Genomic DNA, 24,019 nt, shown 5'->3' on the forward strand with positions numbered 1-24,019 from the left:
TTTTTTGTGATTGGGTTGCCTCACTCAGGATGATATTCTCCAGATCCACCCATTTCCCTAAGAATTTCGTAAATTCATTGTTTTTAATAGCTGAGTAGTACTCCATTGTGTAGATGTACCACATTTTCTGTATCCATTCCTCTGTTGAGGGACAAATGGGTTGTTTCCAGTTTCTGGCTATTATACATAAGGCTGCTATGAACATAGTGGAGCATGTGTCCTTATTACATGTTGTAGCATCTTCTGGATATATGCCCAGGAGTGGTATAGCTGGATCCTCTGGTAGTACTATGTCCAGTTTCCCGAGGAACCGCCAAACTGATTTCCAGAGTGGTTGTACCAGCTTGCAATCCCACCAGCAATGAAGGAGTGTTCCTCTTTCTCCACAACCTCAATAGCATCTGCTGTCACCTGAGTTTTTTATCTTAGCCAATCTGACTGGTGTGAGGTGGAATCTCAGTGTTGTTTTACTTTGCATTTCCCTGATGACTAAGGATGTTGAACATTTCTTTAGGTGCTTTTCAGCCATTCAGTATTCCTCAGTTGAGAATTCTTTGTTTAGCTCTGTACCCCATTTTTTAATAGGGTTATTTGGTTCTCTGGAGTCTAACTTCTTGAGTTCTTTGTATATATTGGATATTAGCCCTCTATCAGATATAGGATTGGTAAAAATATTCTTTTAATCTGTTGGTTGCCATTTTGTCCTATTGACAGTGTCCTTTGCCTTACAGAAGCTTTGCAATTTTATGGGGTCCCATTTGTCAATTCTTGATCTTAGAGCATGAGCTATTGGTGTTCTGTTCAGGAAATTTTCCCCTGTGCCTATGTGCTCCATGCTCTTCTCCACTTTCTAAACCACAAGAAACTCAAGAAGAAGGAAGACCAAAGTGTGGATGCTTTGTTCCTTCATAGAAGTGGGAACAAAATACCCATGGAAGGAGTTGCAGAGACAAACTATGGAGCAGAGACTGAAAGAAAGACAATCCAGAGACTTCTCCACCTGGAAATCCTTTCCATATTCAGTTATTAAACCTAGACACTATTGTGGATGTCAGCAAGTGCTGGCTGACAGGAGCTGATATAGCTGTCTTCTGAGTGGCTCTGACAGCTCCGGACTAATACAGAAGTAGAGACTCACAACCTTCCATTGGACTGAGCACAGAGTCCTCAATGAAGGAACTAGAGAAAGGACCCAAGGAGCTGAAGGGTTTGCAGCCCCTTAGGACAAACAACAATATGAACTAACTAGTACCCTCAGAGCTCCCAGGGACTAAACCACCAACCAAAGAGTACACATGGTGGGACTCATGGGTCCAGCAGCATATGTATAGCAGAGGATGGCCTAGTCAGTCATCAATGGGAGGAGAGGTCCTTGGTCCTGTGAAGGTTCTATGCCCCAGTGTAGGGGAATGCCAGGGCCAGGAAGCGGGAGAGGGTGGATTGGTGAGCAGGTGGAGGTGGGAGGAAACAGGATTTGTTTTTTGTTTTTGTTTTTATTTTTGTTTTTGATATTTTTTTGGAGGGGTAACCAGGAGAGGAGATATCATTTGAAATGTAAATAACAAAAATATCTAATAAAAAGAAAGATTTTAATGTCCTTTGGTGCCATTGCACTCAAGTCTGTGCCGTTCTCTTTTGCAGGATGGCGAGGTGGACGCTGAGGAGCTGCAGAGGTGCCTGACCCAGTCTGGAATTAGTGGCACTTACGCTCGTGAGATCATGGTTTCTCTTGTTTCTTCTTTCTTGTTGCATAGGCAATTAGGATAGAAAATTCATTTCTAGCATTTTTGTCCCACACCTAAAATAGTAAAGGCTCTACATATAACAGGTTTAAAGAATAGCCCTGTACATATTACTATGAAAACGACTGTTCATTTACACTCCTAACTTTCAGCTTTAACTACTCAGGAGATAAATTTTTTAAAAATGGTTATAATTGGCTTCGTTCAAAGTTTGCTTCCAGACTGCAAAGTGTCATTGCTTTAGCACTATACAGCTGCAGCTTTGTGATTATCAATTGATATCCTGCTATGGAAAATGAATATTTAACTCCCTTCTAATCTTAAAATCACTCCATCCCTCCATGTGAAATTTCTATCATTTGTCCTGCTGATGTATAATAATGTATAATATGTATAATAATTTGGGGCCCATCCTATGTCTACATGTGGCTTATAGCTGTGTCTCAAGACAGTGCATGGCTACCATTCTTTGTTAAGTAGCCTTTTGTTTTTCTCAGAATTCACTGCGGCTAGTGTACAGAAGTGGTAAGAAACTGCTGAAATGGCTGCTCCATTAGGGAAAGATTTTGATTGTGCATGAGAGAGAGAAAATAGCTAGAGACATCTGGAAGAATCCAGCACAAAGAGAAAAGGACAGTGGGCATTGTTGGGGCTATCTGCAAGAGGAGGGGGAGAAGGAGAACATAGCAAGAGAGGGGACAGTACAGAATAGCAGGGGTGGGGTGGGGAGATGGGTGGTGGTAGTGAGGATATCAGGATGGGGGGGCAGGAGGAAAATCTTTTATATAGAGAACAGATGAATATCTAGGAGGAGGGAAGCCTGAAGAGGCGAGAAGTGCCAGAATATTAGTGTGGGGTCTTAGAAAGGTATACTTATGAATAGGCACTGTTGGCACCTCAAGCTTTGATAGGCAACCACAGGAATACATCCATGGAGAATCATATGCACTTCTGCCAGAGGCAAGGGAAATGTCTCCTTTTGTCAGATAGGAACCTGTTTCAAAAGTTCCTGAGGCATGCTGTTTTTTATCCAACTGCCAGAAATCCATCTGTAGTCCAGCTTGAGATAAGCCAAGACTGTCACTTCTAGACATGTGCACTGCCTTTTAGAGTTTGGGTAATCGGTGTTTGCTTTGGACCTGACAGCTAGGGATTGCATCCCTCTGGTTGTCCAGGGCTTCCTGGGATGCTCTGTGTTTTACACATGGGTCTTAGTCTTTAACCTCCACTCCACACTTCTTTCCCACTCCTGAGTTACATCTCTCGTTTTATTCCGCTTCTGCTGTCTAGTATTTTTTAAATTAATTATTCCATTGAGATACATCATTAAGTAGCTTTTATCAAGTGTTGAGACTTTGAAGTGTCTGAAGATGTCTTAATCATTGAGTGTCAAGGAGTGGAGTTCCCTGTGATAACCCATTTCCACATATAATTCACAAAGAATGTTTTATAGAGCAGTAGGCTGCATCCAGCTAGAAGAGGCAGGAGGGGCCTGGGATTTAAATGCTCCTGCTGAAAACATTCCTGCTGTTGTCTTGTTGACAGTGTCACACACATTTTCAGAAGGACGTCTGGTCTGCAGTTCCATCATCTAAGTTTCTGTCTCACTGCATGAGCTTTGCGTTTGTTTCCTCTCTGGACGCTGAGGATCATTTTGTTCCACACAGGCCCCAGTTGCTCTGGCACGTCACAGTATAGGGTCTCGTGGTCTTGCATGGGGGAACTGAGTGGGTGTATTCAGTCTGGAATCTCTTGTACTTTTTTGTTCTGGGAATTTTTCTTTAGTGGTGCTTCCTCTTTCTATAATGTGTGTTATTTGGATTGAGTCATCTGTTCTCCTTTTTGTGGAGTGTCCTCAACTTTCTTTCCTCAACCTTCTGTGGCTTTCGTTTTGGGCAAGTTTTGTAAGCTCTGGGAGCCTCTGCTCTTTTTCACAAAGTCTACGCTTTCTATTTCTATTATCCCTCTGAAACTATTAATACGCTTATTACATGGCCTTTCCTTCCTCAAAATTACTTTTATTTTTCTAGCTTGTTTGGTTACTTTCCCTGTCAGTTCTTGAGTGTCTGACCCTTTGTTGCTCATGTCTCAGAAAAATGCTGAGTGTGAGCCCTGGTCTAGTAGACTATCTGGTCTACCTTGTAAGCTGAAGCTGGACAGTTTCGCTGTGGGATTCAGGTGTCACTGTCATGAGAGATCTCCTTTGTTTCCTTTGGGTTGCCTTTTCTCTCGCTCTCCTTAGGAGAGAAAGCACACGCTCACAGTTCTCAACTCTGTATAAATTTTTAGTTAGTTGGCTTGTTCTCTGTAGTTCGTTTATTCCCATTGTGCCCAGTGTCCTACAGTCCAGAAACATCTCCAGAAATCGAAACTCCTGCTGGGTGAGGATGTAGGTGTGCCAGCCACCCAACTGAGTAAAGGCAGAGAGGAGATTGGGTCTCCACATGCTCTTAAAATAGCCCTTCACTTAGTTCTGTTTTTAGCCCCCCTTCACACACATATTCAGAAGCTGCCAATTCCTCAACAGTTGGCATCTTTCTCAAGGTAACTAGGTTGCTTCTCAGCATTTCTCTTTATGCATAAACATTAAATAGTCACATATCTCGACTTTCTAACTTGGAAAATAATATTCTGTTATTTCCTTTTCCTCTAAGGATTGAGGTCTCCCCCTACCCCTCCACCCCCACCAATCAAAACCCAAGGATAAAGTAAAATCTGTCATTTTCTATATGAAAAGTCTGACTTTCTACTGTATACAAATACTTCATCTTTAAATTTCTATCCTGAAATTGAAGATATGCTTACTTGTTTATGTAATTTTTTAGAAAATATATTTATTTATGTACATATTTATGTATGTACATTTATATGTATTAATTTATTTACTTATTAATTTATTTGTATGAGTATACAGAAGCTGTCTTAAGACACACCAAAGAGGACATCAGAGCCCACTACAGCATGGTTGTGAGCTACCACGTAGTTGCTGGGAATTGAACTCAGGACCCAAAGGAGTCAGTGCTCTTAACCACTGAGCCATCTCTCCAGCCCTGTTTATGTAATTTTTAATTTCTGTTTTAATCTGGTTAGGTTCTTCTACTTCCTGAATGTGAGCCAAGCTACGTTGTCAAAAAGGTGTCACAGAACAATTTTTTTCCATGCAATTCTCCCAACTTTCAGTAGTTTATTTATGGAGGAACTTAGTTAGAAACCCATCTCTCTGGGCTCACATTGCTTTATTTGTAAGATTAAGACTGCTATCTATCTATTTGATAGTCTTGTGTTATATATTATGTAATCCACCGGAGTGGTTAATCTTTATCATAAACACAACTGGACTTGGGGTCAAGCCGGTTATACACCAATGGTTGTGTTTATCAGAGCACTCTAGGAAGACCCACCCTGATGGTGAATGACACCGTCTCCTGGGCTAGGGTCGGGGTGAAAAGGGGTTGTGTTTATCAGAGCACTCTAGGAAGACCCACCCTGATGGTGAATGACACTGTCTCCTGGGCTAGGGTCGGGGTGAAAAGGGGTTGTGTTTATCAGAGCACTCTAGGAAGACCCACCCTGAAGGTGAATGACACCGTCTCCTGGGCTAGGGTCGGGGTGAAAAGGGAAGAGGAGAAAGCATTCATTTCGCTTTGCTTCTGACTGCAGACACAGTGTGAGCTGCTATCACGGGCTCCCTTCTTGATGTATTTTATACAACAATAAAAAAAGGAATACACCCACACCTTACTGTTCCTAGCAGAATGTTTTATCATTTTTCTTTAGGTATTTGGAAATTTATCTCATTTAATTGGTTTGAAGTATTTCAAAATGTTATCAAGCATTATAAAATAAAGTGAATCTAAATTATCTGTTCATTAATATCAAGGATCTAAAAGGATCTTGTAAGCTTACTTGAAATTTGCTAACATATCTCTTATTTTTTAGAAAAGTCAGCCCAACTAGTTGAATGTAATTGTGATAACATTTTGCAAATTTAAATTGTTTTTAGTGGCTTGGCTTCACTGTAAATAAGTAGAAATGTTAATATTTCTTACAATGCCTTTATTTTAATTACTTCCTTTATTTATAATATAATTGCAACATTTTTCACCCTCTTTTCTCCCTCCAAACCCCCTCCGGTGTACTCCCCCCCTGCTTGTTCTTTCTTTCAAATCCATGGCCTCTTTTTTCATTAATTATGTCACATACATATATGCATATGCATCTTTTCTTAGTCAGGGTTTCTATTCCTGCACAAACATCATGACCAAGAAGCAAGTTGGGGAGGAAAGGGTATATTCAGCTTACACTTCCACATGGCTGTTGATCACCAGAGGAAGTCAGGTCTGGAACTCAAGCAGGTCAGGAAGCAGGAGCTAACACAGAGGCCATGGAGAGATGTTCCTTGCTGGCTTGCTTCTCCTGGCTTGCTCAGCCTGCTCTCTTAGGGAACCCAAGATTTCCAGCCCAGGGATGGCACCACCCACAAGGGGCCCTACTCCCTTGATCACTAATTGAGAAAATGCCCCACAGCTGGATCTCATGGAGGCACTTCCCCAACTGAAGCTCCCTTCTCTGTGATAACTCCAGCCTGTGTCAAGTTGACACACAAAACCAGCCAGTACACATCTATATTCTTAAACACATGAATGCACTCACCTCAATCTGTATGATGTTGCTTGTGTGTATGTTTTCAAGGCTGACCATTCGTACCATATAATCAAATGGTATGCTCTTCCCATGGGAAAACTATTTTTTCTGCTCTCTGTATTCATGAATGGCCTGTCCTACAGCTCAGAGATCATTGCAGAAAAATGAGGGAAAGATCGTAAGGGCCAGAGGATTAGAGAGTTTCCTGTGAGACTGTGTCTCTTAGGAATGTAGACGCTACCCCCAGAACTCCTTTCTTAAGATGGTTTGTGTAGGTCTTCTTTTTTTTTCCCTTTCTCTAGAGAAGACAGTTGCTTCTGCTCAGTGGATCACCTTTCCTCATTATATCTTCCTTCCTCCCTCCCTCCCTCCTTTCTTTCTTTCTTTCTTTCCATCCCAAACTCTGCCCCCTTTCCAATTCTTCCCTCACAGAGTCCCTCCTTCCATCTCCCCTTCTCCTCTGAGAAGGTAGGGACCACTCTGAGTATCTCTACAGGATTAGGTGCATCCTTTCCCACAGAGATGAGACAAGGCAGCCCTGTTAGGGATCAGATTCCCTGGTCAGCCTACATCTTTAGAAACAGTTCCCCCCCCTCCACCCTACCCCTGCTCCAGTTGTTGGTGACTGAGCTGCACATCTGCTACAAATGTGCCAGTCCCAGGCCATGTATGCTCTTGGGGTGTGGCTCAGTCTCTGAGAGCCCCCAGGGGTCCAGCTTAGTTGACTCTGTTGGTCTTTCTGTGGTGTTCCTGTCCCCTGCAATCCTTTTCCAAGAGTTCTCCGAACAGATGCAGAACCCCACTGGATCTCTTTACTAATCCAGCACACTTCACCTACCCTCAGTCTCCTCTCACCTATAATCCTTTGTTGTAAACTAGAATCCACATTGAGGACGTAATCATCTTTCTTTTCTGCTGTGTCACTGCAGGGGTGTTCATTGGTCTACAATGTAGTATTTAAGAATGTCCTGGTCTGACCCTTCTTTGCCTATCTGATGTCCTCTTGCATTTCCCCCTCATATGTTCTCTAAGTGATGCACATGCTGTAACTTCTGGGTCCACAGCAGATATCAGGATAAACCTCCCTCTCCCCGCCTCTGGTGTTGTGAAGACTGATTCCTGCTCTCTTCCCAGGCTCCTGGAAAGCCTGGGAAATCTGTAATGTATTCATCACAGTGACTTTCAGTTTCTCTGTAACTGGCTCCACTAAGTGTGAGTAATAAGAAGGCAGTAATTTCTTAATAGATTTTAGTTTAATTTTTCTAAATGCATAGCAGTCAGTAAATATTTATGTGATTTTGTGTTGTTTACTTGTGAATATTTTCATAAAGTGAAGAATATTCTAGTGTTACATAGATAAAACCGAGAAGAGTCTAATATTTAAATATCGAACATATTTTACAGCTTTCAGTTTGGAAACCTGCAGAATTATGATTGCCATGTTGGATGTATCCTTGAATGAAAATAGAAAATAGGAGAATATAGAGTTACTGCTTTCTTAACATTAAACCAGTTGTTAATTTTAGAGCTAACTGTATTCTGTAAGATCCTGTTTAAAGTTTCATAGTTTCATTTTCACACGGAAATCTATTCATAGTCTCTGTCGGTCTAACTGCAAAAGAACATGTACTTTTCAGTCAGTGATTTGGGGTATAGGGTCAGATAAATTCTCTCAGGTACCCAAACTTATTTTTGTTAATAAAACTGCTAGAGAGACTACACAGGAAAAATGGGGTTCAATGAATTCAAGGAGCTTTGGGCTGCTCTTAATGCCTGGAAGCAGAACTTCATGACCATTGACCAAGATCAAAGTGGCACCGTAGAACATCATGAGCTGAGTCAAGCCATCGCTCTTATGGGTAAGACGACTAACATCCTTCGCAATCTCCTTTACTCTTTGATGAAGTCATGCATTTTTTTATATTTATAAAAAAATCATTTATCTTATCTGGTGAGTTTGAGTGTTTGCCTGAAAGTATGTATGTGTAACACATATGTGCCTGGTGCTCTGGGAACCCAGAAGAGGGCATCAGATTCCTTGGGACTGGAGTTACCATGTGTGTGCTGGTAACCAAACCCAGGTCCTGTGCAAGAATAGAAAGCGTTCTTAACCACTGACCCATCTTTTCAGCTCACAAAAGTATGTTTATTAGATGCTATATTTAATAAAGGACTGTTTTCTGTTAGTGTGTCGCTTAATTGTCTCACAACTGTAGGTAAGTCCTAATCAAAGATACTAACACAATCTTTATTACTGTTTTATCTTTACCATTCTTTCTTTTTCTTTCTTCCTTCCTTTCCTTTCTTTCTTTCTTTCTTTCTTTCTTCCTTCCTTCCTTCCTTCCTTCCTTCCTTCCTTCCTTCTTTCCTTTCTTTTTGTAGTAGCATTAAGTATTGAGTCCTCAGTCTTATATATGGGAGACCAGAGCTCTACCGTTGAGCCCTATGTCCAATCTGTAATTTTGTCTGAAATTTCTTCCAAAGACAATCTTCTATTCATTATGAATTTCCTGAGTATATTTAATTATCATCCCTAATGTTAGCACCTGACTTTTGTATTTTATACTTTTACAACTTAATAGACTCTTTAATTCTGAATGTATGACTGTCAACCATAAGTATTTCTACTGGAATCTAGCTTTTCAACAGAAAAATGATTCATTTTGTTTTTCTTCTTTTTCCTTACACAGTATAGAACATGTGAGAGGTCCTGAAAAACTTCAAAGTGGAAAGAATGCATTTCAAATTAGTTTAAAAGATGTAATTATTTTCATTGTACTTCTTAGAGGCTAAGGTTCTTGGTTCACTTTGCAAAGAGTGGTAATATGCATTGCTGTTCATGATGCTGACAGTTAATGCTGTGGTCATACTGTCCTCCTTTATATCCTCTTCCTCCTCCTTCTCTTTCCACATATATACCGTGTGTGTGTGTGTGTATGTGTGTTTAAGATAGATTCTCATTCTGCTCACTTTATAACCCAGGCTGGTCTGGAACTCACTTTTGTAGCCCAGGCCTACCTACCTCAAATACACTGAGATCTTTCTGTTTAGGTTTCTGGAGTTATAAATGTTGAGCCATGCTTTTAGTATTTTTACCTAGCTTTAAGTAGTTTTCTTAATTTTCTTATCTAGTAATTTTGTGCATGGCTATTTATAAATAAAATGTATATGAGTGAAAATTTACCTGTTTAAAATTTAAATTCTGAGCTTAAGGTACATGAGCTTAAATTATATGCTAAAGCTCAAACTAGTGATTGTTTTTAACTTAGTTATATGAATCGACATTTTATTTTAGTATCTAGGGAAAATCTTGGCCATATAAACATGTTCAATTGTTGATCTTTAATAATAATTGATTCAACTCTGCCTTCTTAATAGTATGATATTTTTCAAAAAAAATGACTCAAGCTTTTTCAAAAATTAGAAAGGGTGCTGTGCAGTGGTGGTGCATACCTTTAATTTCAGCACTATGGAGGCAGAGGCAAGTTGATCTCGGAGTAACAGAACAGCATGACCTACAGAATGAGTTCCAGGACAGCCAAGGAAGGCTACACAGGGAATACCTGTCTTGAAAAAAGTTAAAAAACAAACAACTCCCCCCAAAGCCAAGAAACAAACAAACAAACAAATAGACTGAGCGGTCCCTGGGCTGAAGCAGCATCTGAATGTGAGAATGGGTTGCTCTGGGCCTGCGTGGTGGCTTAGTGGCCGGAAACCCTGCTGCTAAGCGTGATGGCCAGAATTTGATTCTCAGGGCCCACATGGTAGAAGGAGAGAGCTGGCTCCTGTCAACTTGTCTTCTGACCTACAAACAATTGCTGTGTCCAATGTGCCCCCTCAAACTGTAATCAAAGATTTGAGCTATTCTCAACTCAAACTTAACACCTTCAAATATCTCTAAAGTCCATGAAGTTATGGAAAAGTTTTAGGAATTGTATTCACCCCACATCCAGACCATAACTCACTTCATGGATGCTTAAATGCATCTTCACGTAGTTGAATTATTGTGTGTTTTGGTATTGCTCTTAACTTATATTTACTTTAAGCATGTTTTCTAGGTATATACATATGAATATATGTATATGACTATATAAATATATACATATGAGTATATTTGTATATACATATGAATATATATATATATATATATATATATATATATATATATCCCTATGAGTTATATTTCATTATCACATAAGTCGAGTTTTCCTTCTGGTACTGATTTTTTATCTTTGGCTGGAATAGTGCCCCTTTTTCTAAATCTACTGATCCATTAATATGTAGACCAAAATATGTCATTCTCCTGAGTTATGTGTACATGTCTCATTAAATATATTAGGACCATGCTTGAAGTGTAGCAAACAGAATTTTTATTTCTATTATTTGATATTCATTCTTTATAACCTTTCAGTTTTTCAGATAATATATTTTTAAGTGAAAGCAGTTGAGCAGTGATTTGGGTAGAACTTAAAACTGATGTAAAGGACTTAACACTGGAGTGCTGATCAGAAGCTGCACAGGGACAGGCGTACACACTAAACATTAATATCAATGGAGCTCAATGGAGAAATTTACATGTAAATAAAGAAAATATCTAATAAAAAAAAAGGTAAAAAAAATAGAGCTCAAAGAAGGAACTCTTGAAGTGACAAATATGTGTGACGGAAAAAACACTTGAAGAATAAATAACATTTCTGGTTTCTAGCACTTTTAAGCAGGTTAACTTTCAGGTGTCCTTTAGAAGCAAAACAGACATTCTATCAGAAATCCAACATTTGAATGATGACAAAGACTAATAACAATCCTTCTTTTGGTACTGCAATACTGAAGTGTTAAAATCTCTATCAAATACCTGCAGTAGTATTTTAGGATAAAAATATATTTTAAATACCAAAGAATATAATTATTGTCTTTCTTTAGAGTTGATTTTTTAAAAAAAGTTAGAATTGTGTCAACTATGTAACCTCTTGCTAGAATTATTAATGAATATGATGTCTTAGCATTTTTGATATTAATCTATTTCTAATATATACTTTCAAGTGCTTTGGTTCAGTGGTAGAGTGCTTGTGTCCTTCCCATGTATACACCTTTATATCAATCTTCAGTCCCGCCAAAAATAAATTGAATATTCTTTTCTGTAGAAAGAATTTTGAAAGTTAATCTGTTTCTTGACTTTATCTTTTTTTTTTAGTGGTTTCAGTACTTTATGGCATTTTAACTTTGAAGGTTTTAATGTGTCAGTCTTCATTTTTAGGCTACAGGTTGAGTCCACAGACGTTAGCTGCAATTGTTAGACGCTACAGCAAGAACGGCCGGATTTTCTTTGATGACTATGTTGCCTGCTGTGTGAAGCTCCGTGCCCTAACAGGTACTCAGCATTTAATAGTGGACTCAATTTATATGGCTATTTTTTTTTGAATAGTGTTTTTGTTTCTTTCAGGAAATTTACAATAGCATTTTCCATCTTTATTCATTATAATATCTAAATAGTCTTAAATATTTAAAATATGAATGTAAGTAGAGAAAATTGAGATTGTTTAGTTTTATAATGCTTTCATATTTCAGTGTCTTAGAATATTTAAACACTTAAGATACTGTTAGTCTTAACAGACCTTAGGTATTGAGAATTAATGGGTTTTCAATTATAATTCTAAAACATAATTTTTGTGTGTAAAGATTTCTTTAGGCGAAGAGATCACTTGCAACAAGGGATTGTGAACTTCATGTATGAAGATGTAAGTATTCTGAACACACCATAACATTTGTAATTTGTTGTTAGTTATTGAAAAATTTAAGTGGTGGGACCAACAAGGTGGCTTAGCCTATAGACCTTTGTCACCAGTCAGATAATCAGAGTTCTACTCCAGGAACCCATTTGGTGGCGCACACACACTTTATTTCTCTGTCTCTAAATTAATCAATAAGTATATAAATGCAATAAAATGTTGAAAAACATTAACTGATCCAGAACAGAAATATATTACACTGAATGTAATATATTTGGTGGCTACCTTATTTTCTACCTTTTTCCTTAGTGCAAACATAAGGTTAATGAATCATATGGCAGATGAAAATCCTATGTAGAATCACATGGCTGGCGACTGGTAGTTTATTTTTCCAATCATTTTAGTGGTAACTACAAACATGATTTATTAAATGGTAAGCTAATTTTGATGAGGAGCTGTTAACTTGTGGTTATCCTTTCTAAGAGAGAGAAGAGAATATTTTCAGTCAGTGACAAAATGTGAAGCTGCTGGCTTCCCTTTTCACATACTCTCCAGGAGGCCAGTTCCAGTTGTTTGTGCGCTGAGGCCATAGAAAGTGGTATTTCATGTATACTTTTACACTATAGGGGTTTTGGGTTGGATTTGTTCTGTTTCTCAGTGGAAGATTTGGGATAGACAATACTTTCTATAGAGAGGTTTGAATTCTAAGTCGTGAGCAGTTTCATCTTCTTACAATAAAAGTTCTCATAGAATATGGTTAATTTAAGACAAACACAAAGCATTTGATGTTGCTGTGTGGTAACGCTCCTCATGTCTTAGTTTTTGCAGGGCACTATGACAATTTGAAAGCCTAGCATTCCAAAGGTGGAGACAGACTGCGAATCCTTCTGCTTCATTGAAACAGACTGGACTACCTAAAATTAAAAGCTTGCGGAACTTTTTTTGTATACCTTCCTGTGAAAGCTCCCCCCTCTTTCTGTTATTTAACCCTAAAGCACAGTTCAATGCAATAACTTTTTTATTTGGGATATATTATTTTTGGAAAAGTTATGACATTGCAGATAGATGCACACTCTCCTGAAATGTTGCTAACGGTATGTAGCTAACTGATACCAGCATACCTGAGCCTTAGTTTTTAACAATAAAGCATATCAGAATGTAGTCACGTGACAGATTGTCTACAAAGCCAAATAATGAAAGTCTAGATAAAACTTTTATATTATCGAAAGGCTACAAGTTATACTTTTGATTTTGTTCATGCCTGTGGGTGTTTCTGGGAGTGAGTCAGAGGGGAGGGACATCTGCACTTTGTGCTGTCTTTGGGTTTTGTTTATACCATCAGAGAACATACCGCATGTTCTTGGCCAGTGAATGAGAGAACTGTAGCTCCTGAAACTTTATCCTTCTTGGGCCTGTCAGCCTAGAGTGGTGGGTATTGTTTCACTTTTGCTCTTATTGCATTGTTTAATTTTCTACAGTATGTTTTATTGTCTTCCACTATTGTTTTTGTTTTAAACATCTCTGTTTTTGTTTAGCTGTGTTTTGTGAGACAGGGTCTCTCTATGTAGCCCAGTGGGACACAAATTCATGGTCCTCCTTACTTGTCCCCCATTGTTTGCAGAAATTTAAGACTTGCACACCTTGCCCATACTAAAAACTTCAAATGGAGATGCCTTTCTCTTTGATTAGTGAAGGCATACATAACCTAAAATGTCAGCTATCTCTGAATCAAGCGGTTTTGAGGAGTGGCACAATTTACTGATGGGCCAGCATTCACTCACGTTTGTTCAGTTAAAGCCGGATGCTGTTCCTAGTTAATGGCAACAGTTTATAAAGAAAATCAAGTAATCTGCCTCTTTTTAACTGTTCAGAAATTCTGTGTGGATTGGTAGTATGGACTAATTTGTGTTTGCATGCATGCGTGCGTGTGTGCGCATGTGTGTGTACCAAGTAGTGTTTTGATTTTTTCATTTATAATTTTCATCCTCCCATTCCTCCTCTTCTTTCTTTTCCCCCTCTTTTCCCTCTTCTTCTTCTTCTTCCTATTTTTCCTCCTCCTCCTTCTTGTTCTATAAGCAGCATTTCTTGTGAAATTTTCTATAAAGATTTCAAGGAGTTACCATGTTCTTTGCATTAAGTAGTGTGGTCTAAGATGTCAGAGCTAATTTGGTTTCTGAATTTTCATATATTTTAACGAATATATTCTAGCTGAATTCAAATGCAAATAGATATAATTTTAGTTTAGCTGGTGACCAAATTAAATATTTAAAAAAGAACTCCATGATTTTTAAAAATATTTTTGAAAGAAAACTCCACAAAAGTGCAACCTTTCTTATAAATACAGAAAACTTAAAATCAGCTATTACTTCAAAAGAGCCTGGAAAGCAAATGGTGTCTAATCATTTTGACACCGATTACTATGTAACTTGCTATCAATCTACTTGGTCAATTGTATAAGAATAGATCAATGAATAATCCATTCACATTGTCCTCTGACAATTTGTTCATGACCACATAGTTAGTAGCCTGAAGGAATATTAACAGACCCATTGAATGTACAGAATCTGAAGCTGTTATGGAAAACAGAAGCCACATCATGATGTTGTAAGTCATTGAGCAATGTACACTCTTAATGTATAAGTGCTTTTATTTATACAGTAAACATGTTTCCATGTCATTTTGAGAATTTTTTAATAAACATTCAAATAGCTTGCTGTAAAGTTTTGTATCATACAAAATTTGTTACATATATACTGTAATGAGATGCTTCAGTTCAAACAACGGTGCATTAATTCAGCTATTATCTAAAAGATTGCCAAATGGTTAAATGTCAGGTATTGCACTTCTAGTGTGAGTGGCAGTTTACACATTTTAAATTACATCAAGGGAAAATCAGTACTATGGGAATCTTGATTTGGTCCACTTTAAATGTATTTTTAAGGACTGTGCTCATTAACCTATTTTAGGCATGCATTCAGAAAAAAGAAAGTTAACAAATATATATTCAAGTTATATATTTATTTCCAGAAAAGGCATTTAGCCTGGAAGAAAGTAGAATTTATCAAGGTAGTTTAAACTCTGTGCAATTAAAAAAATAACAAAATCAATTTGTGATAGTTCTTTAATTAAAATATACAAACCAAGTTCACTTGTAATCTTATGATATTACTAATTGAACAAACAAAATAAATACTATTTGTGAGAAATGTGCTTTTTTATTGTTCTTTTCTTTTTGACAAACTAAAGTGGATATGTTTTGTCTTATTTCATTGACAACTTTCTGTAAATTTGATGGGGATATGTTTTTAAAAGTTTGTAAATTGAGCCCACTGCTCAGATTCCCAGACTGCTCTCAGTTAGCAGATCCTTTGCTTAACAGGGAAAACAACCATGGCTCTTAACACTTAGGTGCTCCTCTGAAAAGTCTCTCATTTGTTTGTCTTAGTGAAATCACTTACGTAGTGAGTTAAGCTTCCTCGAATAAACGCCTAAGGCTCAGGAATCATCTAAAACTTGTCTGCAGAGTATGTCCGTAGTATTAGAGGATACAAATGCAAATCCTTAGAATGTCTTGAGGCATCGAATGCAGACAGTGTTTTAAATGAATACACGTCTCATCATTTCAAGACATCTGTCCATATATTAAAGTAAAAATTTCTTGTAGTTTAGAACACAGAGAAGAAAACTTTCTAGCAAAAACACTTGGAGAAATCTGGAAGCCTTTGTGATTCAAGACCTGTCTCTCTTGAATGCTAGGAGCCCTGTGCTTTGAATCCCTCTTGTTGCATCTCCTTCTAATTATTTCTTAAGCATGCTATCCCCATCTTACAAAGAAAAGAGCATCAGTTCTTGTCATTCCTTTATCCAAGTAGCTTCATGATAAGCAGCTCAGTATATGGAAGTACAGGCTTGCTTCTCTCAATCTGAACATGTGGTACAGAGTACTTCTATCTCATTACCATGCACCACAATCAGAACATGCACAAGGTTTTTGCCAATGTTGTGGTCTTGATATAGGGTTTGCCCCTTCATTAACATCGGGAAGTTATAGCGTCATTTAATAGCTAATTGGAAAGATGTGTGAATCAGAAATGATGGGATTCTAATTCCAATGTACTGGGGGCTGAAGTTTAATCTTTTCTCTAAGTACAAACGTTTAAATATATAGATACATGCATATAACCATTTTGATTTAATTGTCTGTGTTGCTTATTTAGTTGTCTTATTTTTCTATGATTACTGAAATTTCAAAAGATAACTTGAGCAATGTGGATGTCACTGTTCTAGAAATATACTAATTAAATACTCAGGTTATTTTTGAAATTAAATACTCAGGTTATTTTTGAAATTAAAGGCCTTTTAAAAATGACTTTAGGATTTACTGGACTTTTCTCATGCATATTTAAATTCCCACAGTTGTGTAAATGCAGGGCCCTCAAATCTGTCTTAGGATAAGGGATAATGATGTTACGGAATATTTCCAGGTTATTTGCCTTCTCTACTTTGGTTCTGATATCACAGTCCATTTCACTTACAGGCGGCAATGTAGTATGTTCTATTATCTGTATCAGTTTGGTTTTACATTTGTCACATGGGATATGCTCTTGGCTTCTTACATCTTTAAAATGAAGCATGAAGAATCTATGCCACTACGCAAACGATGCTTGCTGCGCTTAGACATGCCCTGCCAGAGCCAACAAATTTTGTTTAAAAGTTTCTTCAAAAGATAGTGTAAATTTTTTTTAAATGACACAGACACAGCTAGGGAAGAAATTAAGTCTATATGGAACTTAAACAAGAGGAAATAATAGCTCCACACTTTCATTTTGAACGAAAAGATGAGCCAAGCTCTCATTACAAATGAGCTATTTTGAATGTACATTAAAGGCCATTTATCCTTCAGCAAATTTTAGCAAACAATAAATATTTCTGACATTTATATGCCATGGTTCTGATGGGGCAATGAGTAAAATTTTTTGTTTCTTTACATTCAGATTTAATGCTTTTTGTAATCGTTTAGTGGAGCTTGCTAGCGGTAAAACTGTTACAATGACGTGAATTTCAAAGTGATCAGCACCACCATGCTTATAGTGTGTCTAGTACTGTAATTAATAAAATGTTGGATCTTGTTGGATTCTTTATTAAAAGTACACTAGCTAGCTAATAGGATTTGCTTCCTTTTTTCCTCCAAAATAAATTCTTTTACAAATTCTTGAATTTTTCATGTATAAATAGATCAGAAATTATATGTCTCATTCTTAAATTAGGTATATATATATGTATATATATATACTATATTTTCAATACAACTTGTATATTTCTTTCAGCTACCAAAAATTCACAACCATTTTTACATGAAATTTACATTTTTCTTATGTACAGTTATTTGTAGAAGGTTATTGCAAAACTAGCTGTGCAAATAGATTACACTGTCAACACCACATACCAATCTTTGAGGAAAATATTGGCTAAAAAATAAATATTTCTGCACAGATTATTTCAAAAGCATCATGATTCCATGCTACAGTATGTGCATAAAGACTACAAAGTAGTATGTGTTTTGGTCGATTGTTTCATTTAGCTTAAAGCATTCCAGAGTTTCATGTAACAGCATGTGATTAAGCTTCCTTACATCAGATGACTGACATTTTCAAGTGATCACACACGTTTCTTTTCTGAAATACATTATTCATTGACTGGCCAACCTTCTGGGATAGTACATTTTCTCATCAGAATTATAAAATGAAAATTTTAGCTATAAAGAGGTCACATGCCTTTTGTCCAAATCAGTAGGAGCCTTGGAGTAAAGTAGGGATTTCTGGGTATCGTGTGTGTGTGTGTGTGTGTGTGTGTGTGTGTGTGTGTGTGTGTGTGTAGTTTTGACCACTTGGGAGAAGGGTACCATGCCATTTCATTGCTCTTGTAGCTCTGTGAACATTTGAGGAGAATGTAGGAAGAGCTTATCATAACTTTAGTGATCCTTTTCCACATAATTTTCCACATAATTAGCAGTAAGGGATTTGGGGTAGACATTTTTATGCACTCAAATGGAGTATAAATTAAAATGAAAACTGATACCATTAAAAGGCTCACAGTTGTAGTTATTCACAATTGTGAGTTTTTAAGTTACATCATCATATACCAGAGGAAGACCAAAGAACATGAGTTAAATATATAAAGCTTTGAAATCACAGGTGCACCAAATTATTTTAAATCTTTCAAAACATCTTAACTTATGGAAGCAACAGATGACAGATTACAGTTTAGGAATTAAACTAAGTTTTGGCATTAATTATAAAGCAATGACTATGTTCCCATTGCTACTTCTCATAAATAGAAGTTTTTAACTGGGAGCTCCACTGCAGTCGTTCTTGCGGTATGTGTTTAAAAGTCCAAACGTGTCTGGTAGTGTAAGGGATCAGATCAACTGAGTATACAGTTTTGTATACATTCCATTTCTATAAATGTTTTATTCTTATGTAGTAATAACATGGTAGTTTTAAGTAACTTCCAATTAGTCATCTCTCAACTTCCATGTAATAATTAGGAAAATAATCTTTGTGATTTTCTTTTCATGTTGTCATATCCCAAGTCTGCCTTCTGTGAGTTTTCTTCTTCAGTACTGGACATTGAAATAAAACACCTTTTTTTTTTTTTTTTTTAACCACAGAAGACTCTAATGACATTCTAAACATGGGCCCTGCTCAATCACAATACTTAATATTTTACAAAGCATTGAAAATATCCTTAATATCCCTTTAAGAACCCCAAGCAAACAGCTCTGAATGAGATCATGCAGGGGATCAGGGAGAGGATGCGTAACCTATCTCAGACAACATCTGCAGTGTGGATACGTCAGTCGACATATGTTGACCAAATACCTGGGAGAAAACGCAGAAGAGGTGGCCCCAACACTGACACTGTCTCCTTTTAGCAGCCCCATCTTTGGCAGGTGCTTGAAAACCACTTTGTAGATTGCTCTTACACACTGAGTGTCTGTGTGAAGAGTTAGGTGGAAGAAAGAGTGATGGAGATGTTTTCACATGGCAATCAATAACACAGTGATCAGAGCTACTGTGCCACAGCCTGAGCACCACTCAGACAATGTGCATGTCACAGGATGAACTTGCACCTTCACACACTGCAAGGCTCACACACGTCCATTGTACACTGCATTTCAGAGAGATATTTCAGAAATCATGTCTATTTTCGTGCTTTTGAATCCTGAGGTTCACTTTAGGGTTTCCCCTCAGTCATAAGCAGAAAAGGTAGGATTTGACTTCAGGTTTACCACACATTTCCAGCACTCCATACTTGAACCCGGGTGTTTAACATCTACAGAATGTATATGTGTGGTGAGGGAAAAGATCTGAGGGCCTGAGAGTACCACTACCACCGTGAAGCTGTAGTCTCTGTAAAAACAGTAACTGTGTTTACTTTCAAAGTTGAATTTTGTAAATGGTTTCAAATGTCCATCTGGGAACTATGTCACATCTAAGGAAACAGTGTACATGTATGTGTGTGTATGTTTAACAGTAAAAGTCATATCTCTCCACCATTATTGTCAGTATTATTACTTTGAAGCTGCAGCGCCAATAGCACAACATTAAGGGGATCTTGTAGCTACAGTTAAGTTATTCTGAGTCAAAAGCTTTAGTCATGGATACGACGACATAGTTACTTAGCACTTGTGCAAAAGAAAATTATTTGTCTTCCTAATTGTTTTTAATGTCATGTTCAGGGAGTAAGGGTGGATTTTAGAATCTTTTTTTTTTTTTTTTTAAGTACCTACTTTGTGTCAGGCACTTTTCTTTACTTGATTTTTGTTTCTTCTCACACTTTAGTGAGGCATGGACTATAATCTCATTTTTACAGGATCAGGGAAAAACTCAAAGTGGGCAATTCCCTCAGGATCATATAACATGTGAATAAAATAGTTACAGTTGATAGATCAAGTTGGCGTGACTACAGGGTGGACATTGTGGACCTCAATGTTTAGTGTGTGTACAGACCCTGTGAAGGATTGCTCACTGAAGGCTGGGGGCCCAGCCTTCACATTTCTGACTTAGTAGCTCTGGGATGAGACCCAGGACCATTTGTTTCAAAGTTCAACTTCAGAACCACAGTTTGAGGGCACTCCCTAGCAACCTGCCTTCCCAGGGTCTCTCCAAATGACCAGTATTGGCATATGTATGTTACTGCAAAAATGTGACCACAAATGAAATAACAATTGAATTTTCTGACCTAAAAGTTTCTAACATTAAATAAAAAGCCCATTAACATGTCAAGACTATGTTTTTTGGTGTTGCTTCCCCCAGGAATATACAATATAGAATCCCTTGTATTAAGTTATAGCCAGGGTTATAGCTCATTTCTAACAACTGATAATATTAGTTATTATTAATTACTCTTTTGTATGAACCGAAGAGGTGGTACATTTTACCCTTATCTGTGGTGTGTAAGTTAGGATTTGAAAGTGACATTTGGATACAGATGCTTTCTCCTAGGTGTTTTGGAACCATTGTGCAAGTTCAAGCCTTGAGATCTAAAATGCACACATGACTCCTGATTCCCAATGTCAGTATGGCCTCTCCCCTGACAATAAAACTTAAATCTCACAGCCAGTCCATTATAATAAACTTGAAACTTACACTGCCTCGGATTGGCCCCCTGCTTTCCCCTGTTTGTCGAACTAGTGAGTATTATATTAAAAACATCACTTCTGTATTTTTTATTCCTGGTTTTCTCATCAGCTAATTAAAGTATGGGGCTCCCCTCTGGGATAAAATGATGAGTCTTGGCGGCAATTCTCTGTCCTGCAATTAATAGCAGCAGGAGAACATCTCATCCAAATAAACTTTAAGATAGCATTTTTTTTAAAGGACGTGGGACCAGACACTAATTTTGGGTTAAGAGCAAAAGGTGTTACATTAATACTTCTAATTCCCTCTAAGGAAAGCAATCGCTATACTGAGGTTAGCCTGGTGTAGAAGTTAGACCTGGCCTTGGGCAAGACTCCAGGTCAGAGGTGACAGATTGCTTTTGCTATAAATGATACGTAGGATAATGCTATTTTAAAGCTATTTTTAGGGTGTATATTGTAGTCAAGATAATTGCTTTTATTACCCATAAGTCAGTTAAACTATCTTTCATCTGACATTTATGACTATGTATATCTTTATGTTGCTTGGGACACTTTTAAAACTAATATTCTATAGAAAACAAAAAAAGATCTTTTTATATTCCTACACAGTCCGCTGAGACTTAGAATTTAAACAGCAAACAATTTACTGTATGTAAAGAATTAAGAAGGGAATGGGTTTGTGTTGTGCTAGAATTTAAATCAGGTGGATACTTGTACATGACCCATCATCTTCCCTTCCCTGTGTGCCCAGTTTCTACAAAGAAGTATAAACTGAGGCTTTTAACAGGCTGAATTGTATGCACATCATACCCAATATTGCTGCAGAAGTATTCACTAATCAAACAATTTGGCCTCTGTCCCTCACCTGCCAAATCTCCTCTCTTTACCAATGAGCAAGCTCTCATGAATTGAATCTGAATGCTCAGAGAGCTTAGGAAGAACAGTCTTTGGAAATTTGTTGCAGCTGTAGAAATGTGCCCTGAAATGAAAATACAGTCCCTACATCCATATCTAAATTGTTCGCTACTTATAGAACCCTCTCCCTTGTGTGTGGCACCTCATTCAAATGTCTGTTGGATGAATGACTGAAAGTGTCCTTTAGTCTACATTTGTATCTGTACCATATCAAATGATCTGCGAAGCCCATTCTAATTTTCTGTAGTTCTGTTGACTTGACTGGTCTTTTGCCATAAGTGTGCAGCCACCTACGATTACTTTCCTTAAATTAAGTGAGAATAAGAACATTTCCTATGTGCAGATTCTCTCAGATACCCAGGTCAGACTGGCAAATTCTGTGACTGCTTCAAAATATATAGGGAACAATTTAAGGTCACTCTATTACCACATTTTAAATACAGTAGTAGTATTACACATATTTAATAAACTACTTGCATTCGAAGTGGATTGACAGGTTAGTGTCAAAGTGTCCATTGACCAAGAAATTGATTTAATAATATACAGTTAGTATATTGTCCAAAGGTCTGTGGGAACATAAGAATTAGTAGAAAAACCAAGTGTTTGTTTTCTGAGTGTTTGTTCAGAAGAAAAGAACACAATAGGTCAGTGTCTGAAAATTTTAAAATTATGATTGAGTTCAAAATGAATGGTTAACTAGAGTCTGACTATTCATCAAATGCAAGACATCACATATAAAAATCCGAAGAAATTGTGAATGTCCTTTTGTGTAAGTAGCATGTTAAGGACCATGCCCAACACACAAAATAATCTTCCATTTTAGTCCTCAGGAAAATGTACTACTGTAAATATTTTAGGTAGTTAGTGAATGCAGCTACTGCAGAATTTACTCGAGAGACCATGTTATTCTCTCACTAATGTTCTCCAGCATTCATTATGGTTTAGCTGAAGACAAGCTTGGGGGAGCACTGTGCCTCCTCAATCTGTCCAAAAGTAGGGCCAAAATTCACACAAGATCTTTCTGTTCTCCTCCCACTGGCCTGCCTAAAAGCAGGGTTTAGATCCTCCTTACTGACAGACTGACTGCTCACTGGTTCAGAGACTACAGGCAACTGCTTCCCACGGTTTCCTCACCTTTGGAAGCTTGGGACAGCTTTGTGCTGTCATCTTACCAAAATGAATAACTCTTGATGAAGGTCTTCTAGGGACATGAAACCAGGGCTTGGGTTCCTATTGAAACCTCATATGGATTTTCTTCCATGTGACCTGAAGTTTACTAAACCCTCTTCTGTCTGCCTTTCATACGCCTGTCCCTGTAAAAATGTATAGAGGAAGAACTATATCTTTGGGAATTTGGGGATTTTGTTCCCTTTCTGTCTGCTGTGTATAGCTCAAACCTTGCATCATTTTTTATTATCAAAGGAAATGAATGTAAGTAACTTTAAACATGTCAATACAGAAAGATGTCTGTTCTCCAAAGCAACCAGCTTCTCTTTACGTCCCTTCCTAACCTTTCCTAAGTTGAGGATCATCTGAGTTGTACTCATGAACTCTTTTATTCCTTGGTTTGTTATTTGCTTGGAAGGCATTTTCATAATGAAGCACTGGATCAGTAAAAGCGATCAATAGGAGTCTCCATGCAAGAGAAACTGGAGTTCCCTAACATGCACATGATTTGAAAAATAAAATTCAAAAAACAAGGTGCCTTGAGATGCTGGCAGTTTTAACATTTGGAACCAAAAAGCTCTTATTATATATTTACATCCTAACTGCTCAATGTTACCTTACAAGCTTCAATTTAGGAAAAATATACAGTACTTTTGCATATAATGGTACCTTGTGAGCCCCTGAGTCAAGTAGAGAGGATTTAAATACAAAAAGGAAAACAGCCATTAAAAGCACTTACATTGGATGTGGAGGAAATAGTACAAAAGGGTTACTTTCCTGGAAGACCAGGATCAGAAACATGCCTATGGAGACCCAAGATCCCTACAGTGCTTAGGGAGGAGTCTGGCAGAGATGGATGCCGGATGGGATGAAGGTAAGTTTTTCTCTGCCGCGGGTCAAGCTCTGATGACACATCACTGTCTTGTTTTAAAAGTGAAGTCAAGTTGTCTTCTGAAGCCGTGTTCAGGCGCTTTCCACTCGAGAGTGATTCTTTGGATTTGAGTTTGGATTTTTCAAGGTCAAGAAATTCAGGACACTAGTAGAAAGAAAAGAAAATGCATGTTTACAATTCACTCCAATAATGAACTAAAATTATGTCCATGTAACTCACCCAGATGTGCATTCTCTACCCAGTTATTGTATGTGACTAAGGGTATTAGCCAACCTCTGTCTCCTAAAAT

The 24,019-nt window shown here is 37.6% G+C and overlaps 2 protein-coding genes across 9 annotated transcripts in view; one reads left to right on the forward strand and one right to left on the reverse strand.

The window, feature by feature from the left end:
* Gca (grancalcin) overlaps nucleotides 1–15,318 on the forward strand; it is a 38,557-nt gene extending 23,239 nt beyond the window's left edge. Inside the window, exons 3-8 of the mRNA XM_031370439.1 lie at nucleotides 1,642–1,711; nucleotides 7,791–7,834; nucleotides 8,098–8,245; nucleotides 11,641–11,754; nucleotides 12,063–12,121; nucleotides 12,932–15,318. Coding sequence (XP_031226299.1) covers nucleotides 1,642–1,711; nucleotides 7,791–7,834; nucleotides 8,098–8,245; nucleotides 11,641–11,754; nucleotides 12,063–12,121; nucleotides 12,932–12,958 — 462 coding nt within the window. The 3' untranslated portion in view covers nucleotides 12,959–15,318. The remainder of the gene's footprint in view (nucleotides 1–1,641; nucleotides 1,712–7,790; nucleotides 7,835–8,097; nucleotides 8,246–11,640; nucleotides 11,755–12,062; nucleotides 12,122–12,931) is intronic.
* Kcnh7 (potassium voltage-gated channel subfamily H member 7) overlaps nucleotides 14,787–24,019 on the reverse strand; it is a 467,665-nt gene continuing 458,432 nt past the window's right edge. For all 8 annotated transcript variants that reach the window (XM_031370434.1, XM_031370432.1, XM_031370433.1 and 5 more), the window contains one exon: nucleotides 14,787–23,874. In XM_031370434.1, coding sequence (XP_031226294.1) covers nucleotides 23,608–23,874 — 267 coding nt within the window. In that variant the 3' untranslated portion in view covers nucleotides 14,787–23,607. The remainder of the gene's footprint in view (nucleotides 23,875–24,019) is intronic.

The sequence above is a fragment of the Mastomys coucha genome, unplaced genomic scaffold (assembly GCF_008632895.1).
Source record: "Mastomys coucha isolate ucsf_1 unplaced genomic scaffold, UCSF_Mcou_1 pScaffold15, whole genome shotgun sequence".
Lineage (NCBI taxonomy): Eukaryota > Metazoa > Chordata > Mammalia > Rodentia > Muridae > Mastomys > Mastomys coucha.